This window comes from Falco punctatus, assembly GCF_963210335.1.
Source record: "Falco punctatus genome assembly, chromosome: 7".
NCBI classification, from domain to species: Eukaryota; Metazoa; Chordata; class Aves; order Falconiformes; family Falconidae; genus Falco; species Falco punctatus.
Window position 1 is genome coordinate 62258458 of NC_137587.1, and position 23775 is coordinate 62282232.

At 39.6% G+C, this 23775-nt stretch overlaps 1 protein-coding gene across 1 annotated transcript in view; it reads right to left on the reverse strand.

Moving 5' to 3' along the window:
• The window catches only part of AGBL1 (AGBL carboxypeptidase 1), a 465261-nt gene that overhangs the window by 255988 nt on the left and 185498 nt on the right, over positions 1–23775 (reverse strand). The window contains exons 19-21 of the mRNA XM_080396228.1: positions 20079–20208; positions 14454–14585; positions 10253–10429 (exon numbers count right to left, since the gene is read on the reverse strand). Coding sequence (XP_080252354.1) covers positions 10253–10429; positions 14454–14585; positions 20079–20208 — 439 coding nt within the window. The remainder of the gene's footprint in view (positions 1–10252; positions 10430–14453; positions 14586–20078; positions 20209–23775) is intronic.

The following is a 23775-nucleotide window of genomic DNA, read 5'->3' on the forward strand; positions in this document are numbered from 1 at the left end:
TTTCAGCAGCCAAATAGATTTGTACAATAAATTCACATGGGGCCAGATTAACAAGCAAGAGAGACATCAGAAATCAAAAAGCTAGCTGCTGTAATTCCACAGAAAACTTGAAAGGATGATGTGCATTGATATTTGGACATTTAAAGGGACACAACTGAAATAATGCAGTTCGTTTTCATTAGGAATGTTACTTTTCTACCCCTTATCCTTCCCAAGAGCTTTTTCTTTAGCAGACTGAAATCCCATGGACATTCAAGGTCATGCCATTCAGAATTGCTTAGTAGGCTTCAAATAAAAAGTGACTTTTCATCCAGAAAAATCACATATATGTGTGTGTGACTGCAGTTGTCGGATTTGTCACACCACTGTCATATTTAGAATAGAAAATTTAAAATAATCTTTAAACATCTAGCTTACTTCTGCAGTTTTCTGTTTGCTCTAATAATATGTACTGTGAACGTAGCTAAGGTTCTAACAAAACCACATCTGAAGCCAAACCAGGTTCTCAGCTATACCCATAAACTGAATAAATACAATTCAGAGATTAGCCTGACAACAATAATTTGCTAGTAATTTTCAGCCTTCTGGCACTACAAGAGACTGTTTGACTCCTGAGCATGGCAGCATTGATTTTACTACTAGTAGAGTTTGTTCCCTCCTTACAGCACATGGAAAGACCCAATCCCTCAGTCACAAGGTGACAGCATTTGTTGGTTTTATGTCTCTGCATGAGTACACTGGTTTTGTTCATCTTCAAGTGGGGCCACAAAACAGAATCTTGTCAGCAGAGTGAAAATACAGAGGTCAGCTATTAATTCATATCTTGTACCCCTTGCAAAATGCAATCTCTTCTCCATGCAACAAGTGCAATTGCAAAAGGACTTTTTGCTTCAAGCATCTAGGTTGCCCAGACCTGTCATGTCCAAACCTGGGATTCTTCCATCTAATCCTGCTCTATGTAGTCTTGTTGCTCATTTCCTTTGTAGAGAAACAGTTTGATAAGCCCTATCTGTTAACCATCACTTCCTTTCTCCAGTACAGCATTAGAATATGGGAAGACTGGATTGCAACGAAGTATCTAGGGAAGTGCAAAAGCAGTTGAGGGAGTCAGACCACATAAACAAAGCAGACACATCAGCTGATTACAATGGACTGAGGAAAAAAGACATCTAGAGGAACATCAGCAGTCAAGACAACAAAGAGTCAAGATAATTCCCATTTTCCACTCCTCAGATCCAAGTAAGAGGAACATCAGCAGTCAAGACAGCAAAGAGTCAAGATAATTCCCATTTTCCACTCCTCAGATCCAAGTAGTTTGCTTTGTCCCTTGGTTTAACAAAAAGGGACCTACCAATTAGGAAACACATGCATTATTAGCAAGTGAAAGGAATGCTGGAGATTGTGACTGTTGGAACAAGCACTCCAAGGTTGAGTCCCAAACAGAAGGGGCAAACAGCAGAGCTAAGAGAGCTGTTTCAATTATATGATGGTGGAAAAGGATGGGCCAAGGAGGAGGTACATGATTGCTCTGCTTTGCTATTCTGCATGCCAGCCATGTCCACTGAACCTCAGAACTAGATACCTCTCAGATTTGCAGTCAGATCTATTATGATCTCACTCCTCTCATCATTTTTTATTGTGCTGTAATTTAACCATACAGCATGGGACCTATTCTCCAGTTACACAGCCAGTCAGCACCCAACAATTATCAACAGCAGAGACAAAGGAGCTGATTTAAGTTACTCATTCTGCCAGAGGGCTACAGATTGGGCCAGACTGTCTGCTTAGGGGCTGGAGAAGCAGACACCTCTCAGTGTCAATTTTGAAAATGGTTCCAAAAGGCAAAGAAACTAGCAAATTTTTCACTTCTTTGTGGTTCAAGACCATGTTTTTCTCTTTTTGTAACATGTTTTTACCAACAAAATCTGGGTTAGGATATAGCACCCATATTTTCTGCCAAGCCATGATTTGCATCCTATTTCTCAGCCTGAATGGCTCAGTAGGAGAAACAGGGAAATGTGATTTGCGTGACCCTGAGGTCCTAAAGCGGGACCTAAGAGCCTGTGTTCTTCTACCTACCGCCTTTTGTATATTCCATTTTATGCTAATCTTATCTTTAGCTCTCCTGCCTCTGCAAATATATATCACGGAATGCCTTTACACCGAAGGAGAAGGAAAACGAGGGAGATGTCCGTGCACACAAAATAGCATGAGGACAACACTCGAGCCCTAAGTTAGTGCTAGGTTATCTAAGCTAAGTTGTCTCTAGCTGCTAGGAGTGCTCCATGACAGACTGCAGCATTACCTTGAGGTGCCTGTGGAGAGTTCTGATTCAGGACGAACTCATTTGACTCAATACAGCCTAACAGGACCAGAAAACAGGTTACGTGGCTACAAACCAAAAGACATGTAATTTCAGCCTAATCGCTACGTTGCTCTGGCAATCAAATATCATAAATCATTCGTTTTGGCACTGTTAATAGGGCTGCCCATTTCCATACTGTAACAATTCATCACTCCTGTGTGAAAATGCTGTGTCAAAACTTTCAGACTAAAATATCTGGAAATGCCAGAGACCAGTACTAACCTACACTATACTAACCTTGGCACACAAGTGCTAATCTTGGTTGGAAAGTTCAGAAGAGGATCACACAGCAAGCTTAAAAGACAAGTGCTATGGGAATAGGCTGTGATACGACTTGCCCGTGGCTCATTCCCACTAAAGATACCTCAAACTGAGTTTGAGGTGTGTTTAACTCACCACTGTGACTGCCCTTCCATACAGACTTTCCCGTTTTCTTTAACCAAAGCTCCACAGTTAGAATAACTTACTAACCAGTACATAACTGAGGAGAAAATCTGTTACTGATAAAAGCTAGGAGAGGCAGCAGAGCTGGCAGAGGCACTCTTGTTTCCTTCCAGACATGGTCTAAGAGGGAGGAAACACATTCAACAAACTATTCCCCAGTGCGATGCTAAAGCATCTTTTCTTCCAAGACTGTCAAGGTCTCTGGAATATCTCTCCAAAGCTAATTATCCAAATCTACCTTGATACAACACCACTGAACTTAGCGAGTCAGGGATAAAGCTGGCGCAACATCTGAGGAGAAATAATCAAAATAAACCTCAAAAATTTAAATTAGTATCTTCTTCCACAATCTAGCTAGCATCAATGATTATCTTTTTTTCATACAGAAAAAAAAAATAAAATCTTTGGGTACACTAATAATAGGAAAGACTAAAACACTGTTGCCCAGTGCCCTCTGACAATTGGGGTTTAGTGATTCCTGAGTGCTCTGCGGACAAAAAAAAGCTGTGTCCATTCTTCACCATTAAGTGTCATTCACCTCTGTTTCTAGTAACCATGTGAGTTCAAACACCACAAAACATCCCTCAGTCCCCTGACACTTGAAACTTTCAACCCAGGAACAGGAAAGCAGATGGCCTGAGTGACAGCCGAAACCCACTGCAGCAGGTGCTGGGGAGGACTTCTTCCAAAATCTGCTTCAAGGCAGCATTCACGGGACATCTCAACAGATGGACTAGTGCACAGGATTTGGCAGGCAACCACCCCTATACTTACTTCTGGAAAGAGGTAAGGTATTATTCAGTCACCCTGACAAAACAATTGTTTGTTTTTACAGCAGCAAACTCAGTCTATTGGATCAAGTGTCCGTTGCTTTTCCAGAGTCATTCACAAAACATCTACATTTGACAAACATTGGAAGAGGGGCTAAGTGTTCTCAGCAAAAGGCTTCAAGCAATCACACTAGTGCCAGAAAACGGGTTTTGCCCTATACAGGCTGTTAAAAGAAACCAACCAGTTCCCCTGCCCCCCAAAACCCCCAAACAAATAAGAAATAAGCCTTCCTCAGGAATGATGACAAGAATAACAACCCTTCTCAACTACTGATCTTTTCCAAAACATCAAGGTTAAACTGACCATGGAGTGGATCAGGAAATAGGAAAACAGCATGGAGGCCTGAATTACCTCCTTGCAAAATTTTACAGACTTTTAAATGTACGTAAAAGGCCCTCCCATCTGACAATATTGAGCACCTTCAGCAAAAATATAGTAAACTGCAATTATACCCATGACTTTTGGGAACAGAGATGATACTTGCATCTCATGTTGTTTTGGTCACACTTGCCTTAATACAACTGTCTTATTACTAATCAAGAAAGATAAGACTAGCCAGGATAGTCCTATTGACAAATTCTAGTTTTTCTGGAGATACAAGGGCCAAAGAATCCCTACAGAGTTCTCCCAGTTTTGTAATTTGCTTTTCCAAACAATCTGAGTCATTGCACACCTTCGGTGCACATCTTCAAACTCCTATTATTTCATGTGGCACGAACCAAACAAATCTGAGCACATTTAAACATGTGATTTCTTAGTTAGCTTTCTGTCAAATAATTAAAACAAACAAACAAAACACTAACAAACACCTAATGAGGGAAAATCCAGCAGCGGCTCATATAAGAATCTACAAGGAAGACAAACACCCACCATCTCATTTGTTTGCTCAGAAACCCGTTTTTTCCTATTCCCCCCACGCCTTTCCCCCACTTCCTAAATGCCATTAATCCTTAAATAACTATGAAGCAAGGCGCACAAGCCTAAACGTACAATTACAATATCTTATGAAATGAATCACCAATCAATTAGTGCAAGGGGTTGGTGGAAATAACAGGAAAATAAAGCAAATATGATGGAAATTTCTGCCTTGCATAACAACTTAAAAAAACAGAACAAACCCCTAATCTGAACTTTCAGCTCTTAGATTACTATTAGATAACTTTTTTTTTTTTCTATACTTTTCTTGCTGTTACAGCTGCTTCCAATTTGAGCCACTTTGGACCAGAACTGAAAGCAGAAGTATCAGAAAGAAAACCATTCTTTCTTATTCTCAGCATCTGCTTTTGAATGAGATCCCCAGAGCACTGAGAGTCAGCTAAACACACCCATTTTAAAGATGATTCTTTTTTTCTGAAAGAAACTTTGGAATGCTTTTGAGACTTACCCATACTTAGGAAAAACGTAAGCTCTGAGGAACAAAAAAAAAAATCAGAAATGAGGAAAAGTCTGTTAGACTTGCAAAGACACTGTAAACATTTTCTGGAAGCATATACCAGAAAGCATAGAGTATATCCTATTTCTTTATTTTTTCTTTCTGCAAGCACTTACCAAACATGCTTTATGGCAAGAATATTGCTGAAATATTTTTTGTTGGTGGCTGAATACTGGCGAGAGGCCAAATTAAAATTATTTTTAAGTTTGTGCACCAGACTTCCAATTATAAGAACAATATACATCTTACTGGAGAACAGAAGCATGCCATGTGACCTGCAAACTCCATCAAAACAACTCAATTTCTGACTATTAACTGTAATAAACTGCTTATGAGTAAAGCATACATAAAAATCCTGCACAGTAATTTGGTAAGTAACCTTCAATAGTAAGCAAGATGAAGAAAATATTTCATTGCCTACAGATAACTATAAAGAAGTAGTGCTGTAATTTAATGTTACCAATGTATGATTTGTCCAAGCTGGCTGATTAGAGTCAAGTCAAACCAGGACTAGAAAGAGGAAAGGGGTTTCATCTTGGCATATTGATTTAGTTCAGCTGTACTTCTATGGTAAATCACTGGTACTTGGCTGACTTTAAGTATTCCAGTCCATGTTAACCAGGTTAAAGGGGATGGGTACCATCAGATCTTCCAGTCAGGCTAACTCTCACCACTTTTGTTCAACAAAGACATTTTGAATTACTATCAAGAAAGTCTTCAGAACTGTATAGCTATGCTGCTTGATGCTGATCTCTCCTCTTTCCAGTGTCTCTGCGAAGGGGTGGCTTTTCCCTCTAATCAAGTCTAATGAGAAAATTTGGGGTATTCAGTTCCTCTGACTTAGAAGCATTAAACTGGAAAGAAAAAAAAATATATTTTTTCTCAGTTCTCCCAAACACTTTCTTCAAAAAGGGATCCATATCACTTCTAAAATCTTTTTCAAAGGGCACTGTCAAGGTATCTGCAATAATTTTAAAACTCATTTGTTACTCCTTGTTGTTTATAATCCCTTCTAAGTAAGAAGTTAAAAATCTATTTCTGTTAGTACTACATCTACTCCATCAGACACAACACGCCAAGGAAAATGTTTTTCCAACATTGCACGTACTCACAGAGCATGAAGCTGAATTTTTTAGATTCTCAATATTACCACTACATATTGTTTGGAACTCAGCTGTATACCATGCCACAAAAGGTATTAACTTGTAGGATGATAAGTGCAGTAATGAATGGAACAGCACAGTGCAATACGCTATAGAAGGGTCTTAATTAGTAGGGTAGGTAACAAGGAATTAAGAAGAATGGTGAAACAGTGTAATAGGATTGAACATGGTAACAGCGAAGAGATACGCAAGTTTAAAAATGAATCACACAAGAAACAGGAAAATATCAATATGTGTCACTGGAGATTTGATTCTTTTGGCGTCATGACTGTACCTGACTGAAGCTGTACTCAGCAGAACATCTTACAGTACAGCCTTGCTTCCAGTTCATAAACAAAATATGAGAGGGGCTCTACATCCCACAAAAGTGACACAGCAATAAAAATCACATGGTAAGCTGGAGGGGTAAAAGCTCCAACAAAGGAACAACACAGGCTGCCTTCACATAAGCAAAGAAATGATAAGCAGTTGTCGTGGTTTTTTTTTTGTTGTTGTTGTTGTTTGTGGGGGTTTTGGGGCGGGGTGTTTTTTGGTTTTTTTTTCTGATTTGACTGTAGGGTTGTAAACTGGTGGAAGCAGGAGAGAGAATTCCCTGCAGAAATTGGCTGCTTTGTTTTTAGCAACTTTCAAATGGAGACACTGTTCCTCTAAGACTGAATTGGGCAACTCAGACAAAATGAAAAAGAGTTTGGATATTTTTTCCTTCTTCCTTAGGTTGAGCAAAACCTTAGATAACATCAATAGTTTCTTTAGTTTTATGTTTCACTTCCTTAAGGGTAGTTGGCTTATTGGGTTTCCATTGATCACACAGATGGGGAGATTCGACAGAGACAAACCATCTCTTTTCTCCTTTCATTTCCACATTCCTCTCCATTTGAAACCAAATGACTTTTAAAAGAGGCTGGGATCACTATTCTTTCTCATTTACATATCAATAGTACCAAACTCCTGCCTTATCTTTCAGTCACTAAACTATTTTTAAAAGGCTACATTTCAATTCAAGAAAGGACAGACACATTCCTTGGAAAAACACATCATCTTTTTTGGACTGTCTATCAGAAAAAAACAGGTTCTGGTTTACCTTAGCCTTTCCTTGACACGCGGTAAGAGGTGGCACACTTACCAGCCTTGTGTAATTAATATTTTAACGTCTTGATGCCTCTATAAGGCTTTCTTGCTCTTCCCAAATCCTTCGCACAATCCCTATCAGATGTCTCTGTGATTCCAAGCACTGTACCTGTGCTTGTAGCCAGCAAAGCAGCTACTTGAATGAATTACTTTCATCACTTACAAGTAGGAAGAAAACTAAGGACCAGGATCCAGGTCTGCTGCACTCTACTAGAAGTTTGACCACTAATTCACTGAATGATGCTGGACTTGGGAGCATCTGCTGCATATAATGAGATGTTTTAAGTCCTAACTGCTGTTTGTACTGTACTTCAAGGTATAAAAATATCAAAAGCATAAGGACATGCTTGTCCAGGGGAGATTCTGGAAATATCCCTACAGGGAGATGAGTCTTATATGATCAAGAAGCTGATTCTATTAACAGTTAAGCACAAATATACTAATCCAAATATCAGAAAGCTATTAACATGGGGTGCTGACATCTCCTGCCTGAGCATTAGTCTCAGCCTATTGTTTACACACATCAACTTGAAGGTCCAAGAGTGAAGAACTCAGATTGAAGTCTCTAGAAAAATTCTCATGTGATTAATTTTCAGTTTACAGAAATAATTTCAGGGATTCCAGATACTCATGAAATAGTTTTGGCCTGATAGTTGGAAGCTGAGTATTAAATGGTATTATGCAATGAAATCTTCATGTTAGCCTGTCAAGTCCATACCCTAAATAATCCACTTGTAAGAACAAGCAAACAAACAAGCAAGAACCAACTCTAAAGGTGACTAAAAAGAAGAGGAAATAGCTTATTGATATCATTATTTGAAATAGATAGTTTATGTATTTATATGCAGCTCCTGTATAAATGTCAACATAAGGAATTATATTCCACTTTGGTACTAACAAGTTGGGTACTTTGTATACTTGGAAAAAATGAATGGAACTGCTTTAAAGCTGCCTGAATCAAGGAAAATGCAAAAAGTGTTTCTATTATTCTTATGATGAAGAAATGCCCCTTCAAGGGAATATTTATGTATCTTCCATCTTTGAGATGAATGAAAACCCTAAACAAAGAAGAAAAAAAAGGGATAAGTGACCTCATAAAAATAACCCGATGATTCAACTGGGACTCAGCTTTTCAGGGTGTTCAGAATGGAAATTTCAGAACTGCTTTACAGCTTACAGACTTCCTTATGGGCCATAAGAACATTGGATTCTGTCACCAGTTACAAGTTCTCATATGTCAACTTGCTCTTGTCCTCAGTGGTTGCCTGTGGTCCTGGTCAATGATGAAAAAGAGGACAAGAAAGAACGTGGAAAATAATTTCATACATTTTAAAACATTTCTTTAAAAAAGAATGTTGAGCCATCTGCATTTGGTCTTTCTGCTTATTTTTGGTACCTCTACATATAATACAGAGCTCCTGTGGATGGCACAAAGTTTAAATGCCACATCTGAATGTAGCATTTAACATTACCCTCCTACTATTTCAAACATTTTATGGCACAAATTAAGCAAATTTGGCCTAAAGACCTCTCAGATGCTGAAGGAGAATAAATCATTATATATTGATACTATCTGTTGTGTCACTGTTTTTAGGTCTTACTGTGGTTATCTAGGAAATCAGTGAATTCCTCCTCTGTGGAGATCGTTAGGAGTTTTGTCATCGACTTCACTCAAAGTAGATTTTCCCCCACTATCTAAAAAAGATTCAAAACCACTGTCTTGACCTGTGGTGCCTATTAAAAAACCATTAGCGCTTCTCAGGAGTAGGGAGTGTCAGATGTAATGCCCAGTGCAATTATATTCTCTTTCTTTAAACTGTCTGCTGTTTTTTTCTTTTGCCTTTCCTGTCTTGGAATTGATGTGTGTGTAGTACAGCACAGTCAAAAAAACACCTGAGTACTTCCTGGCTGCATTCTACAGAGAGGTAAACGGATTAGTATAGAGCTTCCAAAGATAATAATTTGAATGTCTTATTAATTAATTGTTATTTGTAATGATGGTTCTTTCCTTAAGGGTCTTTCAGGATCCTTAACTGCTTATTAATGCTGTATAGATAAGGATTGCTCCCTAGTGGGAGAAACGATGTGGAGTATGGAAGCCTTTCAATGAAAGCAACAGGTTTGGGAAAGGAACAAAAGAAAGAATTCACCATTTGAGTGAATAAAAAATTATGATCACTCAAATGCAATTACCAGAGTTCATCCTGTGTACTTAAAAAGTGCCAGGGGATCTCATAGACTGATGTCTCTGATGCATTCAGTATGAGTACAGCCCTTACCCAGATTGGAACCCCATTTGATGTGGAATTCTGGTCTGTCTAGATCACAGTACAGGCATGCCTTGAGCTCGTGGACAGCTGCCAAAGCTAGCCTCGAATTAGCTACCTTTGGCTTCAGGCAACTTCAAATGCAGGATTCTCAGTTCAGGCTCTTGAATTTGGCCAGGTGGATGCTCAGGTAGCTAGCCTGTACCAAAAAGCTTGGTGCCACTAGCATTCAAATTAATTACCTTAGAATTAGGCTTAAAGATGTCCGTATGACCTGCCAACAAATTTTCTACAACACAGTGAATGCCTTCATAAGGATAAGTGCCCTGTATTATCTCAAAAACACTCCTTCCTTCATCTCAATGCTTCTGGCTCCAGACTGGAGTTTCTTTTTATTTCACTGTTGAATGAAACCACAGAACAAGAACTCTCCTGGCATGGAAGGCAAAAAGAGTGAGGGATCACAGAAAGATTGCACTGAGGAGAAACTCAGAAGCATGTCTGCATGGGTCTGGAGAGAGAAGACAATGCTAAGCCCTGAGACCATGGCTATCGCCTCTGCTTTACCCTTCCAGAACGTGCATTAGGAGAAGGGTGACACAGGGTTCTTTGATTTACTCACTTTGTAGAGCCCGTGGCTGCAGCCGCAATATGTGCTCTCCATGGTGTAGCTCCTCAACACACCCATTTCCTTCCATACCACCACCCGGGCTGTTGACTCCCGGGACTTTTCCACCAGGAAGCTGCAGCTGTTCATGACAAATGCAGGGGCCACTTTATCCAGTATTTTAGGAAGAGTCTATGAGAAAATATCAGCACTGATGAGAAAATGAATTGAACAGATGTGCATGTGTTTGTATCATACATACATATACAGAGACACTTGAGGTTTTTAACATGTATATAATCAAATCTATCGGCAGACACTGTTACTGAGAGCTCCAACCAGTGTGCATTATGTCCATCCCACATGAAATCCTCAGATACTACAGATACCAACATCTGTTTCACCCCAAAGACTAAAATGCAAAATATCCAGTACACTCAGTGTATCTCATTCAAAATAAAACATTTTCACAGCCAACAGTTTGGAACTGCTGAAGTCATTTCCAGAGTTTTGTTTTCAAACTGCTTTGACATTAACCTACACCTTCCTGGTGTGCTGACCAGAGGGCTGCAGTCATAGTTCAGCACCTGATATTCCCACTGTCCCCTCTCCAGCTATACTATATCTCCTTCCATCATGCATCCACAATTTGACAAGAGATTCAGCTGTGGGAGGAGTTCTGTCTGAACCTAGCACAGAGCAGAGAAAGGGGATGTGTATTCTCATGGAATGTCACACATAATTATATAAAAATAGAACTTAACATTTCACTAACTTGCATTGTGAAGCAAACCAAAATATTCTCATCTGAGTGCAAGCGATATATTTTATACACTTTATTTAAAGAACCACAATAAAAAGTAATCATGAAAACCCAGTAAAAACTACATCTTAGCCCTGAGTGATTTGCTTATTCAAGATATTTCCCACCAAAGTCCATAAACACTCCTAATACACTGCAGCATCAAATATTTCCGTCAGTGCAGAGGCAACACTTACTTAGCCATTACACAGCGCTTAATGTGTTACTTCTAGACTCTATAGAAACATATAATAAATACACATTAATACTAGGTGTGCTTTATGTAGAAACCAGACCTTTAGGTGCACACACACGTATGTGCACGTGTCTAAATTTTAGTGCTGGTATGCTAACCACAACATATGCCAAAAGACCATTTGATCCATCCAGAGAAAAGCAAGGAAAACAAGGACATCCGTTACTTCTTTGCAATCACTTACTTAAACATCTGAACGGAATGGAATCATATCAAAGGAATTCCCACTTATTGCTAATGGCATTTACCTTGAACTTCATTCACTTTGGGTGGTGAAAGCCAATCAACTAATTTCACTTTCCAATAACAATCAGTTTCACCTATTGATTCTGAGCAATTGTAGTTCTGTTTTGTTGAGCTTTACTTCACAGCACTGCATGGGGATATTTGGTTTCATTGAAAATGAAAGAATATTTTTTTTTCCTAAAACATGTTTGAAGTGAATGATAAATCTTTGGCCTAAACTTCTTTGCAATACCTCTTACAAACAACTTAAGCACTCACAAAATTTCATTTTTCAGTATATGCTGGCCACAGCTGTCAATAGACTTTATCACCTCTCTAAGGTATAGATCTAAAGATCTATAAGGTCCATTTTTCAGATGAAAAAACTGAGGTGGAGAAAACTGGAACAAAGTAAGAAATTCCATTTTAAAATCTGAGACCACCACAAGTCTTATCTTCAGTCAAGATCTCCGGTGTGTTACTAAAAGCTACAGGATACCCTTTCCTGAGGGCGCACTGGACAGAGGAATCTCTTAAGACTGACTGCTTGTCTTAGGTGAAGCATCCAACATTTCTGGATTGTCTTCAATGTGCTACTTGCTGCATGAGGATCACAAAAATGCCTTCATGTGGTGCTTCTGTGTTTTCCCAGACTTGGGTTGAACATTAATTAAAAAAAATACAGCAAAGCCATATTACCCAGACGTTTATAAGCCTCAGAACCACCATGAGATCCAGTTAAACTGTATGTGAAAGCTCAGCTAGTTTTCATTCTGCCCTTCTGCAAACACACACACAGATGTTTTTGTAAATATATTCTACCAAATGCAATACTTGGATCCCTAATCCAGTTTAGCTTTTTAAAACAATTGAAATTATATGCATAATCAATCTTTTACATTTAATTAAATAAAATTGCTGGCAGGTTACAGTAACGTCTCTGTATGCAGGACTCATTTAGGACCATTAGCAAATCTGAATTTAATATTCATTTTACCAGCATTCACTGGGCTTCACACTAATGGTTCTTTCTTCTCTACTTATTCTTCTTATTAATTAACTTTCAATGTTATATTTTCAAAGAGCAAAACCACACCCTTTTCAAGGATCTTTCATGGTAATGCAGCAGTGTGACTGTGGGCCATTTCTCGAACACAGCTGGATTTAGCATGCACAATAACAAAGGAAGCTACTCCCTTCACGCAGGACCCTGTCCATAAACCTCCTGTCCCTTTAGAAAAGAATGGAATTATATTTCTTTACTGATGTCCCTGCAGACACTGCTGTCAAAGGGGCCTGGAACGGCTCTCAAAAGGACAAATCTTCAATTTGGGCTTTGCGATGCCAATGCTGTGCAAGTCACCCAAAGCCACCAGATACTGGAAGCTAACGAAGATCTGTATATTGTCAAGGGTGAGATCAGTTTATGACCTATGAGGCAAAGGCTGTTCCAAAACCCAACATTTTCTTGAGGTATTTGGTTCTTGCTCCCAGGGAGAAAAATCAATCGCAGAGGCCAGATCAATCCCCAAATACCTACAGGAGGCAGGAGAGAAACCTGTGCAAACAGTGCAAGAAAGCAGGTGTGAGACAGGTGATCTGCTGCAGTTTGCTATTGCAGATGTGTTCTCCTATATACCCGAGCTGATCCAGACTAAGAAGGAAGAAAGTGACCCATCAGCAGGAACTGCAGCAGGCACCCATCTCCTGTTTTGTGCAAAAGAGGATTTGAACCACAAAATCTTTCTTGTAGACCACTGCAGAGTATTCTTGGCCAGCGTTGAAGCTTTTCTTCATTGCAGATTCAAGACAGGCTCCAGACGCTGACAGCAGCATTTGAATTCTGTTTGCGTAACAGCAAACCATCCTCAGCCTTTTCAAGCCCTCTGAATTCAAACACAGCAAAAGATTTCCTGACTGTAAGCACTCTCCCTGCTTTCTTTGTGAAACAGAGTTTGCCACAGGGATCCCTCCTGATGAATGCTGGAGCACTTTCTTCCAGTAAAGTTTCAGTATGCTGTGTACAATGCCAAAAGATAAACACCGATGCTGCGGCATCCTTATGGGAAGATAATTATTATTTGCGCTGAAGTAGTGAAAATTATACAGAGACATAAACTGAAAAAGACTTTTCAACCTCTTTCAGGTTGGAGTAAACCAAGCTATACCTCTATAATCAGCTTAAGGCCACAATTAATGTTTTGTGAAATTAACATTTTTTAAGACTATAATTAGAGCTTACAAGATTCTTTTTTCTCCAATAAATTTGCCATTTAGGAGGGAAATAGCGTCAAAACAGGCACAAGAAAAGAGGTAGACAGGAAATCTAGAGAAGAGTTTGATGAGTGCAGACATTCACATGAAGTAGAAATAAACCAGATTTTAGTATTTATTCTTTATAATTAAAAAAAAAAAATCCCTAGCTATGACACCAAGCGCTTGCTGTGAAGGTAACTCCACTACATTAGATCTGTTTGACACCCACTGAGTTCTCTGGTGTTTTCAGTGGCACCAGGAGCATTTTGTGATGAAGCGATTCAGCTGAGTAGGGCAGTGGCATGTTGTCATTTTCTCAGGTTTCATTATGTAATTCCTACTTATTTTCTTATTATGGTGGTGTGAGCAAAGTTCTGCATATATTTAGAAATTATAAACCCACAAAAATATGTCTGTCCTACTAGTCTGTTGCCAAAGATTATAACACAGCATCTTACTAAAATGAAATACATAGGGAGCCATCTACTAACAATATTCTTGCTAATATCCAGGATATGAAGATATTACACATTATTTGAAACTCTCTGGACCATTACTCCTCCAGAGTAAGGGAAGCTTGCACCTATCTCCAAAATTTGTGAGCTGGCATTGTCTTAAGTATCTACAAAGGCGCACTTAGACACCAGTAACTGCAGAAAGGAACAAAGTGGACCTACCCTGTAGCCAACATCTTCTGTGATAACTGCTGTGTCAACCAGGCAGCCTGCTTGCCACAAAGTCTCCTTGACGCTGCAACCGTACAGAAAAACATTCTTTTTCTGGGAATGTCCATGGTAGTCACAGAATACCTACCAAGATGAAAAAAAAAAAAAAAAAAAGAAAAAAAAAAAAAAAGAAAAATCTTGAACATTGAAAAAGTTTCCTGGATTTTCATAATATGCACTAGAAGATCGCAGGTGGGGTGTTAATGTTGTTGGGTTTTTTTTCCCCTGTGTCACTTCAGAGTAGCCTAGACTCTGGGCCATGTCTATAACCTGTGTCAAACTTTGTTAGTCAACTGTATCTTGCTTTATTTATTCGATCTGACATGGTCTCAGGGACCCAGAGTCAAGACTAGTGCATTTCTGTCTGCAGCAGAAACAAACATGACACCTGTGCAGGAATCCATGGCAACTCAGGAACCTAAGGGTTCATGGTAACTTATGATACAACAACAGAGCAATTTGTCAGGCGCTTTCCACTTCTGAACTCCTAAACTTCAGCTTTATCCCCATGAGATTTGAAATCTGTGCTTTCCCAAGCAATTAATCATCAGTCTGTCATCTTTAAATTCAAAACCTGTGCTACATAACTTTCAGGAAAATACAATTGTGCAATGGTATTGCACGATGCTGTCAGATCTTTACATGAATTCCTGGAAGCTGAGCACAGAACATGACCAATCTTCACGGCCAATAATCTTATTCCACACTTATCTATCTGTCTATCTAATTCATCTCTCTTATGTCAGCTGTCATATAAACTAGGCACAAGGCACATTCCCAGTTTTAGCAGAAGTTTGAATAGCCTCTATAAGCAGATATCGACTCCTATAGAAATGAAAATCACGATTTAATGACCCAAGAGGTAAATATTGACCCAAGTCTTAAAGAATAATCAATCTCAGTGCCCTCTGAGATATGAAGTCAATATACACGCTGCTGTTACATATATTCTCCATGTCTTTATCAGGAATATTCAGAAATCTGTCAATGAAAAGACAAGAACTTCTAAAGAGAAGGAATTGGTTCATTTTAAACCAGTATTCACCACTGAGTAGAAAGGACTTTCAAGATTTCATTGAACAGTTTTCCAGGGTTTATTTTGAAGACAAAAGAATGGGTGTAGGAAGGTAGGGAAGAATTACAGATCGATATAAAAAGAGATGGGGAGGAATATGGGGTTAAAAAAAAAAAGAATCATAGAATTGTTTAGGCTGGAAAAGACCTTTGAGATCATCACGTCCAACCGTTAACCTAGCACTGCCAAGTCCACCACTAAACCACATTCCTAAGTGCCACATCTATGCATCTTTTAAATACCTCCAGGGACGGTGACTCCACCACCTCCCTGGGCAGCCTGTTCCTGTGCTTCACAACCCTTTCAGTGAAGAAATTTTTCCTAATACCCAATCTAAACCTCCCCTGGTGCAACTTGAGGGCATTTCATCTTGACCTATCACTTGTTACTTGGGAGAAGAGACCGACACCCCCCTCCCTAGAACACTATTTGAAGTGTGGCCACTCCAGTGCCGAGTACAGGGGGATGACCACTTCCCTCATCCTGATGGACACACTGTTTCTGATACAAGCCAGTTATTGGCCTCCTTGGCCACCTGACCACACTGCCGGCTCACATTCAGCCAGCTGTTGACCAGCCCCCCAAGGTCCTTTTCCATCAGGCAGCTTTCCAGCTGCTCTTCTCCTGGCCTGTAGTGTTGTGTGGGGTTGGTGTGACTCAGGTGCAGGACCCAGCAGTTTGCTTTGTTGGATCTCATACCGTTGGCCTCTGCCCGTTGGTCCAGCCTGTCCAGATTGCTCCGTAGAGGCTTCTTTTCCTCAAGTAGATCAACACTCATATATAAATGTATATACATAAATACATATTCTTGTATAAATACATATACAAGAGGGGAAAAACAGATGGAGTAGATGAACTTCTTCCACCAACTGTTAGGGCAAGATTTACCCTAGTATGTTTTTTAATCAGCTATGCAGTAATTAAGTTTAGCTGCAGCAAGTAAGGGAGTTTATCTTGGAATTGAGCATGTACATTCTTTTAGCTCCTCTGACAAACAGTAGGTTGATATACTGGAGAGGCTAAGGCACCCATGGATAAAGAACCATCTCACCACTACTAATTAGGTGGTCAATTATGCATATCTCATAGCTTATACACTGCTCTTTCTTTTGGTTTCTGACCTATCAACTTTCTTTCCTGCATCACTACTCACCTCCAGCTCTCTTTGCAGGGCTCTGGATCTGCACATCACCACCCCTGCAGCATACACTTTCCACACCTGGAGCATGCAAACAGCAACCTACTCAGCAGCAACTACTCTTGCTTTATTTATACCCATGCCACCCAGCAAAGGCGGAAAGGTGAGGACAAACAGGGCAGTCTGAGAACTGCTCGTTGGTGCAAACCTACAAGCAGCATCATTTCTAAAGGAAAAAAATCCATCATTGCACAGACCCCAGAGACTCAGCCCCCTCAGGCTGTTGCGTATTTTGCAGGGCTTCTGCAGCCCCTGCATTTGAAGTAACTGTCTGAACCACATGCAATTATCCTGTAATGTCTCCTCCAAAGAGCTGCATTTATTGGTTCTGCTAATGACAGACATTTTTCCAGCTAGTGTTTCATCTAAGCTATCAGCAATACACAGTCATAGCTTAGGTTAACCACAGGTACCATCTAGAATTTATTCCTATGAATATCAAAGAAGATTTTATATCTTTCGTCTTATTTCAAGGCAGAGAACCCAGCTCAACTGGGTATCAATTACCTGCCAATTTACAGAATTACCAACACACAAGAGACACAATATATTATCTGCCTAAAATATTATTTTATATATCAGAAACTACACAGGGATGATCACATAGTCAGATAGTGGGGCTGCCTGATCAGTAGCAGGTCTATAATTCTACACCTCAAGAAACCTGCAGATGAATCCTTAGTGACAGGTCTGGAATGAGACTTTATTGATATAAAGGATTATCAAAGCCAGGCTCTGTAATATGGCTGTTGTTTCAGGTCATGGCTGTCACCAGCTTCCACAGAAGTGTCAATACTACTGAACTATTCTTCTATTTGCAAGTTGCACAGAGCTATATTTTAAACAAGTTTGCTGGATACTGCAGTCACTCCCAATGTTTATATGCAGTTATTCATTGTAATACATTCTTCTGCCTCCTTTTCACACTACAGGGTAGCTTATGTCTCACGATTCAGCCAAGGCTAAGCTGTATTTTGTAGTTTGAGCACCCAATACAGAATTATTCCTGCGATATGGCTGGGCAAACACTAAGCAAATCTGAGACCTACCAGTCCTTTTCTTCCAGCCTGTCTTTCTGTATGGCTGGGACACTAATACACACAAACCAGTTAAACTCCCAAAGCTTGCACTCACTGGGATATGACTCAAGATACACTTGCGTATTTTTATCTATTTAAAATTATTTGCCAGCACTGACTAAAAGTAAGGACTGCTTTCTAAATCAAAATCCAACCCTCCTTATGAGTCACAGAACCAGGCACCTTTTAAAATAAAGGAAAAGCAAAATAGAAAATGAAAAGCAAGAAAATCTGTTGGAAAACAGAATATTTTGACTTTTTTTTTTTTTTTTAAATGTGTGTGAAGTCTATTTTTTTCCTTAATAGCATTATGACAGGACTTTGAAACTCAGAGTTTTGAGGTAGACATGCCTAGGGTTTTTTTCATCACAATGAGCTGCATTCCTTGCAGGCAGATGCTTGTTTCCAAGCTCAATATAACGCCTTTGAATGGCACCAAACTGGACAGTGCCTCCTGGTCCCTAGGAAGTTCTTTACATCCCCTCTAAGGGCGTCCTGCTCTTCACTAAAGCTCAGACTCTTTATACAAGCTACAGGTTCCCTGTTGACTGCTGCAACTGCATTGCCAGCTATAACTTTAAACCACAGCAGTTTAGAGTTTAGCACCACAACTACTCAAGGAGAGCACAACTTTCCTTTCCCCATCAGACCTGGCTGCTCCCAAACAAGGTGGTCTCCAACACTCCCGCTTTGCTGCTCTCAGTCAAAAGGAGATCCCTTGCCACAAAGTGCTAAAATGTCATAACACATCCAGTCCCTCATCTTACTAGGGTTCCCAGAGCCAACAAGTAAAAAAAAAAAACAACCCACCACTTAGCAGGCTGTTCTCTATAGAACCTACCAATTAAAATGGCTTTGGTTTGAAAGGCTGTTAACTTTAAAAGTTCTTTCTTTTTCTCCTTCAAGCAGCTTTGCTTTGAAGAAACTGCTTGCACATCCCCAGGATAAATGAAACTAAGTCACTCCACAGAAATCATTTGGCTATCAGTGAACTTGGCTCCCTGGGATCTTGGAGGTTGGAGAAAGGAGGAAAAAAAAAAAAAAAGAAGAAGGAGAAACCCAGCAACCAGCTATCTTCTGGAGGAGGCATTTTTGAGCATGTATAAACTAAAATCAATGTATTCTTCAAAGGCAAAGAAAAATCAGTTTACCAAGGCTGACATGCAGCCCATGAGTGAGGGAGATGATAGGATCAATAGCCTCTCTTCACTTAGCAATAATGAGAACTTGCTCTGAGTGTTCAACTGTATGTACCTGGATATGACAAGCATGGTTATGCATTAAAAAAGGCCAAATAGCAAATCACAGGGTAAAACAAGACTGATCCTACACTGCTCTGAACCAAAGGAAAAGGTTGGTGACTAAATTCACAATGGAGATGAATTTCCACAGTATTCCTCAGCCTGCAGAGTTGAATTTCAGGGCTGTTGCCTCAGCCAGAAACCATCTTCCCTCAAGAATCCACTTAAAGAAGCTCAGACATTTTCAGCTTGTCTGGGGCTTTTCTCAGCAAACTCAGAGGGAATTTGATGTCTTTGGACATTTCCTGACTGACCGTAGCTATCATTAGCCAACCTGCCAGTCTGTGCATCTATACCTGTTCATTAAAATTCAAACCTCCCTGTGGTTTTTCTTCTCAGGGGTCAGAACTATCTTTTTGTTCTGCTGGGCAACAAGATTGAGCAAATGGAATGGGCCCCAGCCCTTTCTCAGTCGCAGCTTTGAGAAGAGACTCATGTCTCATGAATTTCTGGTACCCCCAGACCTAGCCTTTTTTTTTTTTTTCATTACCAAAACAACATGGAAGTTCAGACATTTTGAGGGCTGCTTCTTGTGTTTTTGTGATTGCATGGTTTGTTCCAACATGGGCTTTTGAACAGTCCGTTCAGGCTAAATATTTGTGGAATTTCTCCTATTTATTGCCATGAAGATAGCAATAACATATTCATAGCTTAGTTGGAGTACTTCGAGGATATTAAAGGGCTTTAAGGAATTTATTTTCTCACTTATATTCCAGGTGTGCAGAGAGTCTGAAATTTGGAGTTGTTGGTTAGAACATTCAGTAAAGAATAAATATCCAAGATTTTCAAAACACTCAGTAAAATGAAAGTGAAACAGCACATGATGCTTTCCAAATCACTCTAGCTTTAAAACAAGACTGTTCATGCAACTGCAGTAAGCAATCCATATACAATAATTCACAAAAGATCCTGGAAGAGGCTTACCAGAGGAGCCCGGCCAATGCTGCGCAGGTAATAGAGAAGACCTTTGGCATGGTAAATAGTTGGATGGAGCTGCGAACTGGGTGTCAACCACTGTCTGTTCAGATCATCCCCACTCAATGAACAACGGTGGCTGAAATCAGAAAGAAACACATCACAAACTAGCAAAACAGCAGCTGATTCCAAAAAGTTTCTGATTCTGGCAAGCCCTGGCATCAGGACAGGGAATGTATATTAGAACACAGACATAAAGGTTTTGAATATCTGGCTAGAACGAACCAATTTTCATTATTATATTTTATAGGTGCTTATAGTATATGACTTTTATAATTTCCTTTCCTTCCTAGGTTCACATAGTGCACAGTCCTGTCAGATCAGAAAATAAATGCAGTTTTTCCTTTACCTAAGTACGTGCAAATAAAAAGACTACTTATAAACAAATATTCTTCTGAAATATTCTAAATTCTGTGCTGTCTATGAAATTCACCCAGCTTACACAGAGCACAGGCTTCTCAAAATCTCCACGGCAAACAAGCACATCCAACTCCTACTCATTCTAATCGAAGACAGGCACTTGAAGCTCTTCGACCAGTCTGAAATATGAATGCACTTAAATGAGATGAGCTGGATATCTCATTTAAGCTTCTCCCCTCACAAGAAATGCCACTATCTAAAGCACATCAGGAAGATCTTGATGCATGCTACATCATTATGTAGAACAATTACCTAGCTTCACTGCAAAGGCTGAATAAAAAGCTAAATAAGGATCCCAGATCTGCACTGAGAAAATGTTTCCCTTAGTTGGCTCGAAAATATTCCGTTACTGACTTGGTGATCAGTGGAAGGTTGTGTGGGATACTTGACCGTATGGAGCAGTATGTCACTGTACAATTTTGCAAAATCCAACTAATCTCCCTTGTTAGTGACTGTGTGTAGATCAGAGCTTCCTCACAGTTCTCAAAGGATTTGCTGTAATTTGGTTCACAATTTTCAAATTGTGGTGTGCTGATAAAATTCAGGAACCAGTCCTGGAGCACATGAGGTACTGTGGTAGGCCCTCATCCTCTCCATACTGTCCAGTTCAGCACTAAAACACTTCTAGTGGCATTGTAATCTTGGGCTGGCTTGTGCTTCAAAAATTAAAAAAAATATATTTTTAAAAAATCTTAAGTATTGGATGAATTTCTAGCTATGGAGTTGCATCCAGCTTTGCTGATCCAGCCTCCTAGAACAAAATAAAGCACAAATGTATTTGTGGGGACGCAGCCCTCTGTTGTATTAGCAGAGCCTTGCACTGGAGCTATGGTAACATCTTTGGCATTATCAATGCATTGCAAATGCTGCTTGAAGAAAGAGGTTGTAAATCAGGTAAGCCTTAAAAGAAAAGGGAATAAACAATGGAAACTGCTTAAGAATGGAAGACAAAGAAATAATAAGAGTCACTAAGAATATTTCATACATTTTTAATGTAGAAAAGCAAGGTCTCTAATGCCATCTTGGGGTTTCTGGCAACATCACAAGATCCATTTTCCAGGTTTACTGTAGTTTCACTGTTATCTGAATTCCCTTCTTTCTTCATAATCCATAGTTCCCATGTCACTCATTCAGCAAATCAAAAAACATTAGCAATAGCTAACACATGGGAGCTCAGCAAATGCTGCTGTGATGCTTCTGCCAAAAATTCTACATGAAAACATGACAACTTCTGTTACATTTGTCAAAGGCTCTTCAAATAAAGTTACCTTTAGGCTCACCTCTTCTGATCTTCAGGACAACAGCTACTCAAATGAGATTAGCAGCTGTATTTCTGCCAAGAACTTGTGTGCTTACACAGTTTCCTTTCAATAGGTATAACTTTACATAAAGAATCATTGGCTTGCATTCAGAAACTCATCTTTCCCCAATGTAGCCAGTAAAAAAATAAGATCCAAACACTTCCTTGACATAAGCATGTGATGTCTTCCTGCACCACAGTTATATCAGGGAGCACAATTAACTGAAAATAACAACAGAATTTTCATTCTGAGGGAAAGGATCATAGCTGGAATTTTATTGTCATACTTCAATTTAACATCAAGAAGGAAGAAAAGGGAAAGTCTTATTATTTCAGACCTACAGAAATACCTTCTTAACATTGTAATTGCTTACAAAAACCCCTTCCACTCTTTCCACTTCTCCTGTGGGGATTAACACTAGCTTGTGCCTACCCAAACCATCTGCACATGTGCCTTTGCTAAAATACCTTGATACATGCTGGAAGAGTCCAACATACAAAGCCAAACATACAGGGGAGTAAAAACAAAACCATTCAGTTAACACAGATATTAATGCCAAACAAACTCCAAGCTCAATTTTTATTTCGCTATTTCTTAGACTAAACTAAAAATCTCCATTAAAAAATTCCTTATTCCTTCAGAACATATAAAGAAATACCATAAACCTGTTAGAAGACCATGTAAGGAAAACTCCTAATCAAGTCTATTAACACACATTAAACCCAAGCAGATGGTGTGACAAGGCACTAGTGTTTCCTACTGCTGAAGCTGGTTCCACTGTGGCCCGTGGACTGCAACACATTACTCGCACGTGAACAGAGGTTCCACGCAGCATGCTGACATCTCTGCAGTCCACAGCACCCTCACTCTTCAGACAGGTTTCACCCTGTCCATAATACAATTTACCAACTCTCTTGCTCATACAAATTGTGACTCTTCTTGGATGTGACTCTATGACAAGACAATCCCCTCCTCTGCAGTTCACAGATGCTGGTGGTTGCTTAGTATTAGTTTAGTAAGTGTAATCCAAATCTAAATCAATAACTTGAAAGCTCTTATTTACTGCAGGGAAGGAAGGTAACATCCCTGCATGTAGGCAAGAGCTGCAAGACAATGTTCAGCTTTGCCCCTTCAATGATTAACATCTCTGCTCATTTAAATAACCTTTAAATATTAGCCCAAAGCCTGACAGCTTGTATCCGCAGCTCTTAAGGAGATGCAGAACATTAATTAAATTATGAGATGCAGATTTTTCCCATTCTGCTCCATCCTCCCATACTGTTAGTCTGTTTACTTATGTAGATACCAGCTCCCTGGCAGCCTTGTTTCCCCTTATCCCTTCCTTTCTTCTCTCTCTTTCCTAACAGTGATGACATCCTCAGATAACGGTTTTGTCCGTTATGCTCTGCAACCAAGGGTGAAGGTAAAATATTAAGCTGATTCCAACTGCTGATAAAAAATAAAGGGGCTGGGAAGCTGAGACTAGCTTTGAATGTCTGGCAGGATTTAATGAAATTCACTGCTCAAATCAAAGGCATTTCTTACAACACAGTTCCAAGCTATTATATTTACTTTAAATGTTTTATGCGCCTTTTTGCCTTTGCAGCATTAGCAAGACTAGCTGTCACCTTGGATGGGACTAGTAACAGCTGAAAGGAAATTACAAAAACATTTTCCCAAAAGAATTCCAATAAGTGAAGAAAACCCCAACTCTGTGTTTCTGTATAGCCTACCTGTAATTCTATTTGTTACGTATCTTCCACCCAGATACATTCAAAACAATTAAACTGAGTTTCTCTTGTTCAAAAGCCTGATGCTTCTGTTATAGCCCTGTCTCCTCTTCTACCTTTATAGAGCCAGGACATTCTTTGATGTGTATCAGCCTATGGGATAGCTATTAGCGACCTCTGGGGCAGTGCGTGGCT